Below are 20,233 nucleotides of genomic sequence, written 5' to 3' on the forward strand. Positions count from 1 at the left end.
ATGATAATGCTCAATTAAATATTTACTGAGCAGTCTTTGAAACAATTTTAAGAGAAGGGCAAAGAACATCAGATGCAAAAAAGAGGGTAAAAACATTAAAAGTTTGTTCATTTAAACTGCAGCCTGGTTTGTGGTCTGGGAATCAGGAGACCTGGAGTCTAGCCCCGACTCTACTGCCAACCAAATGTACGATCTGGAGAAAGCTGAATCTTCTACTTGGCCTGTTTCTGAATCTATAATATTAGGTAGTTGAGTAATGATCTCTAAGGTTTCGTTTTGTTTTTGTTTTTTAATATCTAAAACATTCACGATTATCAGAAATTTCAATTTTAAGATGAAAGGAAAATGATTGGTCATGTGAGCTTTGCAAGATAGGGCTCCAGGACTCCAGACAGAATTATTCAAATGGACTGTCTTAGTCTTTCATTCCTAGTCTTACTGTATGTGATTTTAGCTGGAAAACAAAGAGCGAAAAATAATTTGGATATGGTTGCCCCATAAAAGGAAAGACCACCAAATCTTTGGACAAGATGGCTTACTCCCCTTTCAAAAATTACAATAGAAACTGCATAGAACATATACCCCATAACACATATCCCATTTCTTAAGAAAACTTTGGCCAAATTTTTTTAAAGGGCCATATAAATGGGAACTGAAAAAGGCTGGTTGTTAATGAACTGTTACAAATATCCAAAGTTAGAACTTCTGAAATATTTTATCACACTTTTCATGGCATTTTCTTAAAGAAAATCCTTAGCTAGAAGAAGTAGCTTATATTAAATAATTTTTGCAAGGATCCTGGAACAGATGGTTATTATCAGTTAATAAATCATCATTGACAACTGAATAGTCTGTTACTTGAATCTACTAAGTGGGTAGGGAGAGTGGTGGTAGTGGGGATAAGAACTGTGGACATTTAGTTCAGTTTCCCATTCTGGCAGCCAACTCAAGAACAAACTGTAATTTGTACATAGAACCTTTTGTTAAATCTGTCACTGAAAGTTTAAAACAACAACAACAACAACAAGCTGAGCATAAAGAAACCCAAGCATGGAGTAGCATCTTGGAATTTCCCTGAGCTACTATTATCAACTAGCCCTTTCCTGTTATAGAAACGGGGCATTCTAATAACACCATGAAGATTTGCTAGAACATAAATGAAAATTTAAAAGGACATAAAAAGGTTAGGTTAGTTCAAAGTGTGCCATTAAGGTACTATTGCTGCCCATGGGAGCCTAAGTTCAGGAGTCTGGACTCCTCTTTATTAGTACTTCACCAGTAGAGAAACTGTATGATTCAGAAAGCAGGGAAGAGAAGACATATACCTCCCAGCCCTGGGTAAAAAGGAAGTTTGTTTTTAATATGTTAAAAACAAGAGGAAATATTTTAAGTCAGCAAGAGTGGATGAGTATTATAAATATGACATTGTCTTCTGTATAACTTTTAAAATCTGGCCTGCATGTAATGGTAAGATAATTTAGGGGCTTGCCAAGTGAGAGAGATCTAAAGCACTTTCTGAATAAAGTTAACAGTTTAATAAGTTAAAAAAAGACACACATATAAAGAACACATGGGCCTTCTCCAAAAAGACATTCTCTTTTGATCAGAAGAAATTGGGAAAGAAAGACAGTTTTAATAAAAAATCCCTTATAAATGAAACTGTATTGACATCTGAGAGGCCCCCAATGTAAACATTCCTAATCATGACAAATGCAATACACATTGCTATTTATGTGATGTCAACTCTTCAGAAAATGTTTGGGGGAAAGAAGCAAATATTCTCATATTAAATCAGAATTGATTCTACATTTTAAATTACTTTATTGAATGTTTGCTTTAAAATAATCATTTTTAATCCACTGAAGAATGATTTTTGTATCTATTTCTTAAGTGGTGGACAATGAATGCAGTTGATTGGTTAACTGACAAGAATTTATTAAGCACCTATGGTATGGGTGGTATAGAGGGGCATCTACATGACAGCATAATTAATGCAATCTAGTTAAAAAGTCACCCCTGGAGAATAATAAATTAAGACAATATCCAAGGCCCCCAAATTTGGCAGGAACTTAGGAGGGGAACACTTGATACACCGTGGATCTAAACAGTGACTCAGGGAGACTAATTTTAGGAAAAAACAACCAGCCCCATCTCCTAGCGGTAGACTGACCTGGGATTTGTAGATACTAAACTAACATATAGGCAGCCCAGAGAAAAGACACCTGGACAGGAAGTGAATGTTGGTGATTAAAAGAGGGATTTGGGACCAGACTGTGAGGGTAAAATGAGTCAACATATGAAAAGAGCACTTAGAACAGTGGCTGGAATATAATAAATAATGAATAAATGTGAAATGTTTTTATATAGTGAACCATCCATCCTCAGAGCAAAATGGCCACTAATTCTCTCTGCCTTCTATGGAATATTTTGGGAATTTTTTCCTTTTTGGATTAAACCCATATATTTCATTTTATTTGAATTTCACCTTGGAAAGACCCATATCATAGTTTGCTCTGGGTCCTATGCTCTATAGGGAATTGTGTACCATATCTTACAGGTCAAATTAGACGACTCTGACTGACTTAGTTGAAATTATGGTGAGAACTACAATATTATAGATATTTCTTATGAAATATCCTCCTTTGTTCCATTGTGCCTCCATTTGAAAGGAGAAGACAGGAAATTCTAGGCAAGGAAAGTTGCATGAGAAAGTGTTAAGATGTCAGAATGACTCTCAAAGATTATGAATGATAATTATGAGGCCAGTTTGAGGTGTAAAAAAAAAGATTCTATTGAGGAATTATGAAGTATAACAGTGGGGATAAGTTGCAAAGTATTAAGTCAGTTTGGGGAAATAGAATTTTATCCTGATGTTAACGGGAAACTATTGAAGAATTTTAAATAATATAGTCAAGTGATGTTTCAGGAAGACTGACTTCCAGTTAATTTGCCAGTGTAGTTTATCATAAATTAAAGGGAAGGAGTTGATTCTGTCACTTAAATTTATTTCTGTATATGGTGTGTTTTCTAGGTTAGAAATCAAAATAAAGTTCAAATGAATATCTATTTTTAAATAGAAGGATTTGGACCATATGTTGAATAATTTGATACTAAGTGTGTTCTAAGGTATATTAAATATACAGGAAAAATGAAAGTTGATCTCCAAATTATCTCTAGGCCCACATACCTAATACACTCATTTCCCTTTGAATAGGTCCCTAATGACTTATATCATGTTATTTTTGAAAAGGAGGGATCCATGATGTGTGAGGTAGTCTATATGTATAATCAAAACATAATAAAAAATCTCCCATGCATAAAATTATGATATTATAGTTAAAGTGCAATGAATTTACATTATCATTTTTTATTTTTTCTCCAAAAAAAATTAAGGATAACCTATTGCTCAACTCAGGACCAGGGCAATGATTCCCATGTCACCTATGTCATGTGAATCAAATGTAAATCACTAAAAAGCCTCCAAAGTATCAAGAAACTATTAACATTTAAAAAAAATGTATACACTAAGTGGGGAATATTTCAACACTATGGGACTTAAAAAAGATTTTTAAAAAATTTTAATAACTTCCTATATCAAAGGTAAAATAAAACAACCTAAATGTCAACAATAAAAGTATAGCACATTATTGACTAAAAAAATTTCTAAAGCTAAATTATGTGCCATATATATTCTCAAGTAACTAAAATAACAGCCAAGGTTTAGTTAGCCCTTGCTGTGTGCCAAGCAATTCTGGACACTGTTTATGGGTCAACCTAGAGGTTTCCAAATATTTTCACTAAACTGTGTAATGGCTACAAAACGACTGAATTGGGAGACAAAATATTTGGAGGTATAGCTTACATACTGCTTCCCTAGCCCCTATCCAAAGTTAGTTATTGTCTCATACTTCATCTTTAAAATTAAAACAATATATATATGATACTAATATACTTCTCCCTCAAATCTCTGCATAATGATCTAAGAAAATGAGTCATATTTTTCCTTTGGTTTGAGTACCTTCCTGGACCACTTCTGTTTACCCAAAGGTATAGATAGTCTGGCTTGATAACTAATTTAAGCTTCACACCCACTGTATGAAGTAAATACTATTATTCCCATTTTATACATGAGGACATGTCTAGCCCAAGGTCATGCAGGACAAAATGTTAGCAAGTGTATATTAATTCTCATTCTTCAGAAACTAAAGTCTGTGATGTTCTTTCTATGATATCATAATGCTTTCAATGCAAAATGCAGGAAGTAAAGTTAGAGCCTACACTTACTGAAATTTTTTGTCTATTAGGAATTCTCAGAAGAAGCAAGAGTTTTAGGGAAATGTATTTGAGAAAAGGTAAACAGATTTTTTTCTTGATTTTATTTTTAAAGAAACTGAAATGTACTGAACGGGCCTACAATTGACAGTTTACTCCAGTTGTAGGAGAGCACAAGGGAACAAATAACTGGCACAACAGTATTATTTTATAGATAATGTAACATCAAAATATGCAAAAAACCATGAATGTTTTTGTAAATAAATTGCACAGCTTCTTAAAAAACAGACATAAAACCAAGACAACTATGTAAAAATAGTCAAATAAATGGTACATCAGAATTAGGGGTAAGATTGAAAAGTATGAAAGGAGTGCTAACCCTTTATCAGTATTAGGGAAACTGGAACTTACATAAACAGAGCAGAGGAAAGTCAGGTAGGAAAATTCTGCATGTGGTTTCGGATGTGAAAAAGTGTAGATAAATCATGTTAGATCAACTAGATATCTGTATAGGCAAAATTGAACCTCAACATCTATCTCACATCATACACAAAATCTAATTTGTGATGGATTAAAGGTCTATATGTAAAAGCTAGAACTATATAATTCATGAAGAAAACATTTAAAAAATCATTTTAAAAGAAGAATTTTGTGACCTGGAGATAGGCAAAGGTATTTTAGAATGCAAAAGGCACTAACCATAAAAGAAAATTTGATAAACTGGACTTCACAAAAATTTCAACTTCTTCTTGTCAAAAGTCACTGTAAAGAAAATAAAAATGTAAGTAACAGTCTGGGAAAGAATATTTGCAAAGTAAACATCCCAAAACAAACTGCATCCTGAATATATAAAAAAATCCTTACAAATGAATAATAAAAAAGTCAACAACACAATTATTTTTTAAATGGGAAAAAAGGAGGAGACCTAAGTAACTTTGGAAAATGTTGTTTTGACCAGAAACTATATGGTTAAAAATAAAAGGACCCATTACTGTACATAAACACTGTATTCTGATACATTTATTTCTCACAAGAATTCAAGCAAAAAAGTTTGAAACTACTGTACATGTGCACTGGTATTAAACAAGTAAGCAAAAGGATGGTAGATAGTGGAAGGCAGGCTTCTCACTGTCAGAGGGTAGGGGTGTGGGAAGTTACAGATAAGAAAGAGAGGAAGTCTAGAATAAATCCTATCAAACTGGATTAGAGTCAGAGACATCAATAAGAACCCCTGTTTATATAGACTCAGCACACAAATGAAAATATATACAAATTATAGATTATAATGGTTACATGGGATAATATACATACAAATACTACCTAGTACTCTCCCTTGAAAGAACCTAGAAACATTACTTTAACCAAGTGATAAAGGTTAACATTGCCAGGAATGACATGTAGATATCATATATCCCTTCATATAATGTGATGAGAACACTTGATTTCTGTGGTATTCTTTCAACAATCCATAACTCTAATCATGAAAGAGAAAAAAATCAGACAAATCCAGATTGGGGTCATTCTATAGGATACCTGGTCAATATTCCTCAAGATCATCAAGGTCACAAGAAACAAGGAAAGAAAGACTGAGAAATTGCCACAGACTAGAGGACATGGAATCCCATGACAAAGAAATGCACTGTGGAACCTTGGACTGAATCTTGGAAGAGAAAGTGTACAGTCATGGAAACACTGATGAAATCTAAATAAAGTCTGGAATTAGCTAATAGTAGTGTACCAATGTTGGGTTCTTAATATTGACAAATATACCATGGTAATGTAAAGTGTTATCAATGGGAAAAATTGGGTGAGAGATATAAAGGAACTCTCTGGGCAATCATTTGAAATATTTTGTAAGTCTATAATTATTCCAAAATAAGAAGCCTATTTTAAAAAATGGGCAAAGACTTAGACTGACATTTTGCAGGAGAGGATATATGAATGAGCAATAAATATATAAAAGGATGCTCAAAATTGTTAGTCATAAGGGAAATGCAAATCAAAACTATAGAGATGCCACTCTATACTCACTGGAATGGTTAAAATTAAAATGACTAACAATACCAAATGTTGGAGAGGATACAGAGTTACCTGCTCTCTCATACATTGCTGGTATGAGTGTAAAATGGAACAACCAATATAGAATTTGTCTGGCAGGTCCTTATTAAACACTTGCAGTTTCTTGTTAGAGTCAAACACATGTCTACTTAATGATCTAGAAACTCTACTTTCAGATATTTACCCAAAATAAAACATATGTCTACAGAAAGACTGTACAAGAATCTTCATTGCAACTTTATTCACAATAGCAAAATATAGGAAACTGAAATGCCTATTAATAGGTAAATGAATAAACAAGTTGTGATATATTCATACAATGGAATACTACTTAGAAATAAAAGGGACAAGTTCCTGATACACACTGCAATATGGATAAATCTTTAAAACATGTTGAGTGGGGCTTCCCTGGTGGCGCAGTGGTTGAGAGTCCGCCTGCCGATGCAGGGGACACAGGTTCGTGCCCCGGTCTGGGAAGATCCCACATGCCGCGGAGCAACTAGGCCCGTGAGCCACAACTACTGAGCCTGCGTGTCTGGAGCCTGTGCTCCTCAACAAGAGAGGCCGCGACAGTGAGAGGCCCGCGCACCGCGATGAAGAGTGGCCCCCGCTTGCCACAACTAGAGGAAGCCCTCGCACAGAAACGAAGACCCAACACAGCCAAAAATAAATAAATAAATTAATAATAATTAAAAAAAAACCCATGTTGAGTGAAAGAAACCAGAACAAAGCACATATGTACATAATTCCACTTATATGAGTTTAAGGACAGGCAAAACTCATTTATGGAGAAAGAAATCAGAGTACTGGCTGCTTCTGGGAGGGCACATCTTGTGCAAGAGAAGCTTTCAAAAATTATTTTGAATAATTTAATTTTAAAAGGTTAAAAAAGGAAAAAAGATAAACCTATAGGTATATATTACACGAGCACACCTACTATCCAAATTTTCCCTCTTGCTTTAGACAAAAAATAACACTAAAAAAAAAAAGAAAATTTTTAACCAAGAGCAAGTAGACCTTCCTTAGGATTATATTATGACTATGTTTAAAAAAGATGTTATCCAGTTTTATCACCTACAGGAAACTTAGGCTATAAGAATCAAATTTAACTGTGTAGGGAAAAAAAGGACTAATTATATTCAGCATTTGTTTGTTGTGGAGATAAGACACATTACTCAAAATTAAATAGAGTACATGGCTTCAATATTTCTAAACTTAGAATATATACTATACTTCCATTCTAATATAAGGGAAAGAGGATGGATTTGTATAGATCCTCAAGGAGAGGGGCTCAGTACATTGCACATCAACAGTTATGCCAAGATGCTGATTTCATTATGATCCATCTACAGTAAGCACTGTTCACTTCATGCAGGCTGCTCTGTGTTTTTCTGTCACTTTCAAATGAAATCATCCATCTGTAGAAAATGAGCAAATGTAATATTCATGAGCAAGAGATAATTTTTATCATCCTTGGAGAGTTCCTTTCTTTGGGTTGTTTATTACCTGCAGAGCTCAACTGTATGAAAACTGATTAAATATCATTTAGCAATTATAGTGATGCCAGAACACATTCCTCAAAGCAAACACTAAAACTGTAATCATTCTTACAATAGAAGGTATGCTTTCAGGAGTGGAGCCAGGTTTCGTGGAGTCTGAATCTTACACAATTTGGGGAGCTTTTTTTTTTTCAAATACACAAAATTATAAGAACAAGTTTGCTAAAATTTTTTTTAGGGTCTTAGAAAGGGCTTTTAAAATAAATGACCTGGAGCATATGACCTTTAAGCATATTAACTTAAAGATAAATCTACCTTTGCAAATAATTTTTTTTAGGAGGTGATGACAAGAGGTCAAATGATTTGTCTACTTAAAACCTATATAGAAACCATCAAGTAAGCATTTGAATTTTCTTAATCTGAATTGAAAATAAGTGGTTAATGACTCATTTCTAATTGGTCATTTAACTGAATTCAACTATTGTACTTGCTTTCACTTTTTTTTTTTTTTTTTTGGTCGGTGGGGAGATGAGGATAGTACCCATCTGAAATTGCCGTCAGGTTGTGAGCCACATTCTTAGTATTTTTTTTTTTTTTTTTTTTTTTTGGGGTACGCGGGCCTCTCACTGTTGTGGCCTCTCCCGTTGTGGAGCACAGGCTCCGGATGCGCAGGCTCAGCGGCCATGGCTCAGGGGCCTAGCTGCTCTGCGGCATGTGGGATCTTCCCAGACCGGGAAACGAACCCGTGTCCCCTGCATCAGCAGGCTGACTCTCAACCACTGCGCCACCAGGGAAGCCCCTTAGTATTCTTTACTTGTAGGAGTAGCTGCTCACATAGTTCACCAATTCCTTAGGCCTTGTTCCAGCAAAGATAAATCCTCAAAATGAAAGAACTCCTAGTTCTTAAGTCTTAGGTCAGAGGAAGTCTTCCATTGCCAGCTCCCACCTTCTTGCTGCACTGCAAGAAGAATTAATCACGCCCTATCTGACCTTCTATAGCCTTTGCAGTCATCTCAATTACATTACTTTTTAAATTTTTCATTAGTTATTTGCGTTTGAGCTTAACTTTGCTAGAATGGAAGCTCCTTAAGAGCAAGGAAATGTCCTATCTTTAAATCTAAAAGGCCTAGCTCATATTGGGGGCTTAATAAATATCCATTGACTGACTGACTGACTGACTGACTGAATGAATGCTTTAGAGGTAAGCTACTTAAAGGACCAAAGCACAAAAGCATAGATCAGTAGCATCAGCATCATCAGAGAGCTTCTTAAAAGTGCAAAATTTCCAGAACTATCCCAGACCTACTGAATCAAAATGTGAATTTTAACAAGATATTTGGGTGATTCCTGGGCACATTAAAATTTGAGAAATATTGCGGTTTTTATTCCACTAGCTTTAAAGGAGGAGACCATATCAAAAATAATATAGTCTTAAATTTCACTACAATCATTTCTTCATTTGTTCTTAATATGTTTGGCTATATTAGTCACACAAAGGTCAGATGACCCAATGGACTATTATTCTACTTATTCTTTCTTGTCAGTAACAAAATAAAATACTAATTTAAAAAACAAACAAGAAATAAAAGAAATTTAATATTTAGTGAGAAAAAGCACAAACATAGTAGAATTGGTGGAAAGAAGATGATGATGAATATTACAAATACTGGCATGAATGCTGAGCTATAAATTCAGATCCAAAACAGGTGTCTTGTCCTATTTTTTAAATAAATAAATCCTTCAAAAGCCCAAGCCTGATCACTGCAAACTTTGTAGATCATTGTTTCTCTGCTCTGGGAGCTCAAGATGGAGAACTAATGCTGGAAGTTAGATAAAATCAAATTTAGCCAGAGTGTATTCTCAGCTCAGCTTTTTAAATGTATGTGCCTATGAATTCTCAGGTTGGAAATTAAAGCTCAGCTAGTTTTACTTTCATAAGAGAACCATAACTAGTACATTCAATTTACAGTTCTCCTCCCCTTGTTGAATAGATCACCAACTGTCTGGATGTTTTCCAACTTGACTGTGAGAGAAAATCATCTTGGTTCTATCTTAAGAGTGGCTATCTTTTCAGGCAGTTAGGTAATCTATTGAAAAGAGTTATCACATATTATAAATGTGATTAAGTCTGGATAGGTATAAACGTATCCATTTGAAGAAGATACATTTCAATACAAATCTTAAAAAAGAAAAGGAAGAGAAAGACTGCAAAGAACTGTCACCTATGGCAGAAGCTATTAGTCATGTCACAGTGAAGAAATAATGACTGTCTTGGAGATGCTCAGTTCTTCAAGGTGAGCTTCAAACGAATGAAGCAGCTTCAAAGAAAATCACAGGAAAAAGAGTATGGATCACAGTAGAGACTTTGCTTGGGGGAATTAAGCATGTGCCTGTTTTAATCAATACACAAGTCTAAAACTTGTCAAATCTTAGTTTTGCTTTTCAAAAATCATTTTCTGAATTTTCATTCAACACAAATTAGAAAACTTTCATGTGATTTTAGGCATAGTGTCTTGGTTTGATTTCTATATAATCAAGAATAATCCAGAAACCTAGCAAAATATTGTCACTGGGTAGAACTTATCCTTGCTCTACCTGCACTGGTCAGGATAGGTTAGGGTATACTGTTGAACAAAATTAACCCCTGAACTTCAGTACCTTAATGCTACAAATGTTGTTTCGTAAACAAATCTTAAAGTTGAGCAGTTCTCCAGGCCATTCCTTAAAAGCCAAAGGTCAAGAGGGGGCTTTTAATTGTTGTTTCTTTCTAGTGGTCTTTGTAAGAGTGTAGAAGCATTCCTTCTTTGATAATGTTAAACTTGTAAGTTTCAGGTGACATGTGAAACCTTTTTAAAGATTTTTCTCAAAGTTTTGAAAAGCTATTAGCCAGGATCATGGTGTAATAAGACATAACGTTTTTCCTTTAAAAAAAATTTAAGTGCGTGTGTAGAGTTAAGAAGCTGTTGTACATTTATGATTTAATAAAATAATTCTAAAGGAAAAAAAAAAAGAGGGGGCTTTTCACCACCTCAGTTCATAGTCCATTGGCTAGAATTAATCACAAGACCCTGCCTAAACTCCGAGAGGCTAGGAAAGGTATTGTTCTAAGTGCCCATGAAGGAGAGGAGAACCAGATACTGGGGATATTGGGGAGCACTAGTAATGTTACTAGTGAGCATGATAAGTTTGATGATATCAACAGAGGGTCTAGCATCAGTAGAAACAAAAAATCACTGACGAAGGGGAATAAATAGAGGCACGGTATGGCATGAAAAGAGAAGAAGCACCATCACTGGTCATGAACAGGATTACCTCATTTTTAGTGTAGAAATGTCTAGAAAAGTAATGTATTGGGCAATTTCTTTGAACCAGCATATAACTTTAGTGTATTACAATTGCTCACTGCTTAAAAAATTCCAGTATGGCTGTTCTGGAGAGGGAAGAACTGACTTGTTCCCTATGTTTTAGTTTTCTATCGCTACATAACAAGTTGCCACAAATTTAGTGGCTTAAAACAATAGTTATTTATTACCTCCTATCTCTCTAGGTCAGAAGTCTGACATGGCATGACTAGATTCCACACTCAGAGTCTCACTGGGATAAATCAAGGTATCATCCAGGGTTGTGGTTTTCATCTGGAGCCTAGGGTTCAGGTTCACTGGTTGAACTGATTTCTTTCTCACACTTTTCATGTGGTCTTTTAACGCTTCAAGCAGCAATGACAGGCCAGCACTTTGCATGCTTCAGACCTCTCTGACTTCCTCTCCTGATTTTAAGGGATCCTGTAACTATATTGGACCCATCCAGAAAATCCAAGATAATCTATCTTAAGGTCAGTTTATTAGGAATCTTAGTTGCATCTGCATATTTCCTTTTGCCATGTAATGCAGTGACATTACACAGGAATGACACCAATTGGCAGAGATCACGGGGACCAAAACTCTGCCTACCACATTGTAATAGAAATCTGTATCTCTAATATTTCTGTTTTATATGTAAGCATTTTGTTTGTCTAATAGGTTATCACAAAACGGACATAATTGTAATGTATTTGGGTTCAAATGAGTGATGAGTTAAGAAAGAGAAAGATGTAAAGAATAAACTTGTCTAATTTGGGGATGGGGGAAAATGAAGACAAAGAATAGGGAACAGAGCAAACTATGACATATGTTGAAAAGTGTAGACATAAGTAAGGAGAATAAAAGAAGCAGGGGATGTGCAATTGGAAGCATGAAGGATATAATAAGGTTGATACAGGGAATCAGTGGAGAGATTTTATAGTGGGTTATTAACGGCATAGAGAACATTATATTGCCTGTGGTAATTCAGGTATTAAGAAATATGGTGAACATTTTATGATTCCCCACTACATAAATGAATTATAATGAATAAAGTGGTTTTGTATTTCTGCATTCAATAACTGACATTATGCAATCATCAAAATAAAGTAACAACTGGAGGAGACAGTATGTATATGAGTGGTTAGCTCATATTCAGCTCCTAAAAAAATGAGTTAACGGTATAAAGAAGTTCAATTACTAAAAAAGCATGATCATTATTAGCCGATATCAAATCAATAGATGGGGCTAGGCAGAATGTCTCCTAAACTAACAAATCAATGAATATAGTCAAACTGTCCATTACCCGTTTGAGCTTCGTCCTGCCCGTTGTCTAGTCAAGGTTCTAATACCTCTGAAAGGAACCAGAAATAAACTGGCAGGAAAAAGAGGAAAAGTAAGAGACATGATGACCATTTTCCAGGGTTCAGTAGAACACTGATATTACCTCAAAATAACCCCAAAAAGCAAGGAAGATATTCTATAAGTCAAATATATTCGAGGCATATTAAGTTACACAAAGTTGAACAAATATATTTCATGCTGAACTGTTCAGAGACTTTAAAGTGCTAATGTGCTTTGTGAGTCTTTAATGGAGGAATATAATTTGAAGATTTTCCGAACATCTATGACTAGGGAAATTTCTTTTAGTTCAGACTATGGCAGAGATGGCTAGCTGTTCAAAGTTGTGCTTTCTTTTCCATAGTAGAAAGTGGAATGGGAAAAAACTTCCAGCTAAGGAGTATATTTCCTGGCTCCTTTTGCTACTAAGTATGATCACGTGACTGATTCATGCCAATGGAATTTAAGGGAAAATAATGTGAGTAACTTTCCGAAACAAGGCTTTTGAGAAATGGGTATTCCTTCCCTATGATCTCTTACTCCTCTGTCAGCTGGTACCGAGGACAATGACAGGCCCTCAAGATGAAAGAAACTTGGGCTTTTGTATCACTGTGTGGAGGAAAGTTCTCAGTAGCCAGAATATATATTAGACCAGTGATTTTTGTCTCTGAGGAGACATTTGGCAATATCCGGAAATATTTTTGGTTATCACATTTGAGGAGGGGGTGGTACTGACATTACTGGTTAGAGGTAGGGAATGCTGCTATTATTCCATGATGCACAGAACAGCCCCCAACAACAAAGTATTATCTAGTCCAAAATGTTAATAGTGCTAAGGTTGAGAAACCCTTCATTAGACTGTTAGGTGGAAAAAAAGTATTTCTGTTGTATTAAGAGCCTGAACTCTCAGGGTTTGGTACAGCAGCTACTGTTACCTTAACTCCTATGTAGTTTCTCCCAGAGCTAATGTTCCAAAGACCATACTTCAGGAAAAACAGACCATATAATGAATACTGTAAATACCAAGATAATACATTACATTGGTTGCCAAGACACGCTGACTCTACCCTGAGAATTTCTGAAATCTATTCCAATCTCTATTTTCACTGGTAATATCTTACACATACACATTTTCTCCATCCTGATCTGTTATAACAGTTTCTTAAGTGGGTTCTTTGTCTCTAGTTGGCTTAGATATTGTCACAACATTAAGTAGTGGCTGAACCCGAACTTGAACTCAAGGTTTTGCCTCTAAATCCTTTGTACTTTTTCTCTGGAGTAGGAGATAGCCTAATGTAGAGAGAGCTTGGACTTGAGGATTGAAAAGACATTTAAATCCTAGTTTTGATACTAAAATTATAATTTTTGAAAAATCACTAAGTATATATCTTTGAGTTTTACCTCATTTGTAAAATAGAAATAAAGAAAACTTTAGGGTTTATTTTTTAGAATTAATATAGTACTTGGAACATGGTAAGTATTTATTAAATCATAACAAATCATTAAGGAAAAAGAAACAGATTGTACCAGGATCCCTGAACTATTTGCTATTCCTCTCTCTTGAGGCAAATGTTTGCTTACCCTTCAATGAGTTTCTTCAGGGTAGTGAGAAAACCCTAAGATTGTTCAAGCACTCTCCCTCCACCCAGAGATACATACATGGGCCTGCATGGAATATTCAGACTTATGGCTAACGTTTTGTTTTTGTAATGCTCAGGACCTGCAGTCAGCTTACATCTGGGTTTCTTTTGGTAGTCATTCAATCTTTTTAGTGTATTGGTTTTAAAGTTGCCCCTTTGTATGTACTGTAACTAGGTTCTTATTTTTAGTTGTTTATTTATAATAAATTCAGATTCTAAAGAACAATTAGAAAAATAAACAGAAAAAATCTAGGTAAAACCTTATGTTGCTCCTCCTTTCTGGAATTCCTTCATGTCCAAATTCTACCACTCTACCAAATGTCTCACTTTCACCCTGAAAATTTCCCTGAGACATCTGCTAAAAATAGTCTTCTTAGTCAGTATCTCTCTTTGTGTGTTCTTTTACTTCATTGATTTATTCATTCCACAAATATTCATTAAGTACCAAGCTCTGTGCAGAGACTCATCACTTTGGGCCCTGAACTTTGGTAATATCTTCTCTTATCTCTTCTACTAGATTCCTTAAGGGAGTAGACCACAGATTACTGATTTATACACAGTATGTAGACCTGCACATAGTTAGTGCTTAATATATATCTCTAATACTCAGTGCTTCACACAAAAGCTAGAGATTATTACTATTTTTTAACCATATGTTTTTCAAATGTCCCAGTGACCCCAAAGAGAGAATTCACAAAACATACACAAAAAATTAATTCCACTGGTTCCTATGTTTCACCTGTGGTGTTAACAAACTCAATTGAAAATTAAGATAGAGTTGTATAAAACAAAACTATAACTTGGGCAATGCTGATCTATAAATTAGTATACTCAGGGAATAATATCAGTCTTCTAACACATGTATAACAATTATACACTTAAGAAGTTTTGCTAATGAAAGAGGAATAAAAGCCCAATAATGTATAAAAATTACATTATTTTTAATGTATGCTCAATTCCCTTAACCAAATGAGTTAAGGGGATTGAGCATACTGACTGCTTATATTATGAAGAATTTATATTAGCTGAAATAGTGTCACATGCAGTCTCTGAAGCAGCCTGATTATGTGAAATAAAAAAAGGCCTGTATTTGTACAACCATTAAAATTTAATATTAGGAAGCAAATCTTCCCATTAATGCTGTTTATGTAAAGTGCTGAATAGCAAAGAATTTTTTAAGTTTCCTCCAGGATATTTTTCTATCAGAAGTTTTCTTACTTATACCTGTTCAGTTTGATGCGCACATGCCACATTTAAAGAAAACTCCTTTTACATTCCCTGTTTTTGCCAAGAAGATTCCTTTCAACTTTCCTAAGAAATATCAGAGAATGCTTTCTCTTAAGAGAACTGGGAGTTGGGGTTAGCTTAGGCATTTGAAAGCTGGAACTCTCTCTCTTTTCATTTGCTTATCACTAGTAACTAGTGCGACATTTGCCTCATGTTAGAAACTTAGCAAATGCTTGCTGAGTGAATGAATGAATGAATGAATTTGATTGTCCTATGACATTCAATTTTAAATACATAGAAAAAACCATATCCATTTTTCTATTTCTTTTAACATTTACAGTTATTATTCTATTAATGTTAAATAAATGGCTAAAGGACTAGTAGTACATACTGTTAGCACACTGATACAATGATAGTCTTAATACAGCAATCAGTGTATTTCAATATTTATAAGTGCTGGTGTTTATAATACATTAATTTCTGATGACATTTCACAGAGAAGTCATACTATAACATCTTTTTTAAGTTTTAATACACTTACGAGTAAAATTCAGAATTCAACTACAGTTCATATTGCAAGAAAGACACAAATGAGAAGAAAGGTCTATAAAGCAGACTTCTCTTCCTTGGTTATTTAATAACAATATCCAGTTTTCCTTATGTCCATTAAAGTGTATAAAATATTTTCACATATATCATCTAATCTCATCTCACCATAATTTTAGGAGATGGGCATCAATATTCTGGTTGCACAGCCTGAGAGCCCAACACTCACCCAGAGAGATCAGTAGGCATGTACAAAGTCACACGCTGTAGCTTCTACCTACTCCACTCTCATCAATTTATAGAAATCTACTCTAGAGCTTAATGATGGATGTAGAAACATATGTTTAAAACCAATTAAATGACTAATAAAAACCCTCTCTAATTCCTATTAATGGGAAAGATACTAAGATCAGATGACTAATTTGGTGACATTGCAAATGAACAGAAAAGGTAATAAAATCCTTGGCTAATGCATGGCATAATGAAGATGTTAATGAGTTTAATACTTGGGTATATTTTATGAAACTCATCAGGTCTGTGTAATGGGAATCCTGAGCATATCTCTCTGCTATTAAATCTTTCTCCAATGTGGCAGGAGTACAGCGGGGTCAGATTCCTGAACAGGCCAAAATGTTCTAGGATCTGTTATTGTTCAGCTCCCAAATAATATTAAGATGAGCATGATTAGAGCTTATAAGGACTAATTCAATACTAAGATCGGATGGCAATAGAAAACATCAGGTTGTATTGTAAAAATAGGACACATGACCCAACAATGAGGAGAGATTCAGTGGTGGTCAGACCAGGAAGCACCACAGAATTGAACAAAATGTTATTGTCCTGGATAAGAAATTGCCTGAGACAGAAAATAGTGTGGAAGATGTGCTTTTCTGGGTGGATAAATCTACACAACAGGTTTCTAGAAACTTAACTTCTCTTAAAATACTTCCCTGTATTTTTCTATACACCAATATTCGCACATTTTATTATCCTGTGTGCAGCATTCAGTGGGCCATGTTATACATGGTTGAACCAGGGCCAGCCCACCATAGAGCTTCTTGCTCCTGCCCCAGCCTTTGGAGGTACACAGGTCTCTCTCTTAAGGCCATTAATTGGAAAAAAAATATACAACAATTTTCATCATACATGGATATAAAGGTCACATCATCTTTTCTACCCTTCTACCCTCTTTTTGACACACACTCTAATATCAACCCACCAAGAAGGCCAGGTGAGAGAAGAGTGGTCTCCTCCCACCTTTATAGAGGCCTGCCTTTCTAGTCAAGGGCCAGGGTCTAGGAGTCCAGGTCCTTGGCAGGAAGAAGTGGAGAATGGAAGATAGAGAGCTTCTCCATCCACACAATACTCATCTCCCCATCTCCTCACACATGTCCATCCCCACTGCTGCCCAGACATCACTGACTTTATTTCAACAGAAAGGTTATAAAGACTTTGAAGAAGGGTGCAACAGAGAGCTCTAACCTAGGCTAGAGGAAGTAGTCATTTCCTGAGTGCAGGAATTTAGCCAGGAAGAATGGTGTTACCAGGAGGAAGGTTGGAGCAGCCAGTTAAGAGTCAGGCAACTCCATCCTGGGTTTCCTCTATCTCAATGACCAAGCCTGACAAAGCTCTTTCACTGTCCGCCTCACTTTTATGTTGGGAATCCTTCAATAAAATAATACATGGGAAAGTCAGAATAAAGGATCAATGGCAATATACATTATTTCCTAGGAATAGGCTGGGGGAAATCATGATAATAATAACAACTAAGACATATACTCTATATGATGTTCTAGGCACTTTTCTCAGGACCTTACATATATTACCTGATGTAGTCCTCAAACAACCTTATGATAGGTACTATCATTACCGCCATCTCATGGAGGAGGAAGCTAAGGTCACTGCTCAAGGTCATGCAGGCCACAGAGCAGGAATTCAAACCCCAGCAGTCTGGATGAGCCAATGCTCTTAACCGCTGTATCATGCTATACCGCTATAGTAACAACCACCTGTTCTGTCATCTCTCCCCACTCTTCAGCTTGCAGACCTTATTCCTACTACCCCAAACTAGAAACAGCTTACTGCATTTGCTAAGTTTTTTCTGAGTCTTTCTTTTTATTTTAGTATTATTATTTTTTAAATTTAATTAATTTATTTTTTATACAGCAGGTTCTTATTAGTTATCTATTTTATACATATTAGTGTATATATGTAAATCCAAATCTCCCTGAGTTTTTCTTTATATTTTCCTTTCCCCATGGATTGCCCTTCCCTAAACCTTATCTCCCTCGGGGACTCCTTTCTATACATTAAGATTTTTATAAAATCTTTTTTTAAAATAAAGATTTATTTATTAAAACATTTGCCTCTACTGAACTCAATAATATTAATTACACCCTTGCTTGTGTCTCACAGTACTTCTTACTCCCTCTTCATAGTTAACATATCGAGTTTCATTTGTCTTTTTACATATCTTGATCATCTACAAGCCTGAGACCTCCATGAAGACATGGGCTCTGTATCTTAGTCCTCTTTGCTGCAGTGGTACATCACATAAGGTCTCATGCATAGTAAATGTATTTAATAAATATTTCTGTAATAAATGAATGAATGACTTATTAACAACAATATATGGAAAGCATTTAAGAGCTTATGGTATGATTTTTATGTATTCCCTTATTTTTCTACATAGACACACACATACATATAACAAACACTCATGCAAACTGTGCGGCAGTGATCATTAGCCTCACTGACAACTGAGAAAGCTAGGTTCAGAGAGATTAGCATCAGTTCCTCCAACTTTAAACCCTGCTCTGGGGATCTGGAGATGACAATTCTTTCCCCAACACCAGGAACGTCTTGTGTCAGGGTTTTTGATCATCCCAAATTGACTTATTCTTTTTTATGCAGGATATTCTATTATTTTTTTTAAATTGAAGTATAGTTGATTTACATTGTTGTTTTAATTTCAGGTGGACAGCAAAGTGATTCAGTTATACATATACACATATATCTATTTTTTCAGGTTCTTTTCCCCTATAGGTTATTACAAAATGTTAAGCATAGTTCCCTGTGCTATACAGTAGGTCCTTGTTGGTTATCTATTTTATATATAGTAGTGTGTATATGTTAACCCCAAACTCCTAATTTATCCCTCCCCCCCTTTCCCAAGGATATTCTACTATGTATCATTCCACTAGAATATGATTCAAGGCACTTTTGTCTTTTGTTGTGCTTTTTTTTGCCACCAGCTCTGTGCCACCATGATGGGACACACACAGCAATGAGACATGGAGGTGCACTTCCCTCCAAACCTTGTCCTTTCCCCCAGTGTAGATTCCTTGGAGGATGAAGTTTCTATATTTCTCACCTTTATGTTTCCCATAGCATTAATCACACTCTTTTACCTAGAGAAGTTGCTTCAAAATATATTTATAAAATAAATATGTAAGCTTAAACAATACCTTTGTATAGTCAACTTATTGCTCATATTTATATTGCAAACTACATGTTTGTTTGCTTTCTTCTTCCAGTTTTATTGAGATACAATTGACATACAGCACTGTATAAGCTTAAGGTGCATAGCCTAATGATTTGACTTACATACGTCATAAAATGATTATAACAATAAGTTTAGTGAGCATCCATCATCTCATATAGATAGAAAATTAAAGAAATAGAAAAAATGTTTGTGATGAGAACTCAGGATTTACTCTCTTAACAACTTTCACATATAACACGCAGCAGTCTTAATTATATGTATCATGTTGTATGCTAGATCTCTAGTACTTCTTTACCCTATAACTGGAAGTTTGTACTGTTTGACTGCCTTTATTCAGTGTGTCCTACCACCAATCCCTGCCTCTGATAACCACAAATCTGATCTCTTTTCCTATGAGTTTATTTGTTTGTTTGATTTTGAAGTATAATTGACCTACAACATTATGTTAGTTCCTGTTAGACAACATAGTGATTTGGTATTTCTATACATTTCAAAGTGCTCACCATGATAAGTCTATGTAAATTTATTGCTCAATTTTTTTAAAAAACAAATTTATTTATTTATTTTTGGCTGTGTTGGGTCTTCATTGCTGTGCGCAGGCTTTTCTCTAGTTGTGGTGAGCGGGGGCTACTCTTCACTGTGGTGCGCGGGCTTCTCATTACGGTGGCTTCTCTTGTTGCAGAGCATGGGCCCTAGGCACATGGGCTTCAGTAGCTGTGGCACGTGGGCTCAGTAGTTGTGGCTTGTGGGCTCTAGAGCACAGTCTCAGTAGTTCTGGCGCATGGGCCTAGCTGCTCCGCGGCATGT

At 35.3% G+C, this 20,233-nt stretch overlaps 1 protein-coding gene across 7 annotated transcripts in view; it reads right to left on the reverse strand.

The window, feature by feature from the left end:
* The window catches only part of DLG2 (discs large MAGUK scaffold protein 2), a 1,231,136-nt gene that overhangs the window by 717,825 nt on the left and 493,078 nt on the right, over window positions 1–20,233 (reverse strand). The window contains exon 2 of one of the 7 annotated variants that reach the window (XM_081239497.1): window positions 4,972–5,034. The exons of the other annotated variants lie outside the window; for them this stretch is intronic. Within the exon in view, the coding sequence (XP_081095623.1) occupies window positions 4,972–4,974 (3 nt within the window). The 5' untranslated portion in view covers window positions 4,975–5,034. The remainder of the gene's footprint in view (window positions 1–4,971; window positions 5,035–20,233) is intronic. 7 annotated transcript variants of the gene reach the window in all.

Source organism: Mesoplodon bidens, assembly GCF_964165515.1.
Source record: "Mesoplodon bidens genome assembly, chromosome: 7".
In the NCBI taxonomy this organism is placed as follows: Eukaryota; Metazoa; Chordata; class Mammalia; order Artiodactyla; family Ziphiidae; genus Mesoplodon; species Mesoplodon bidens.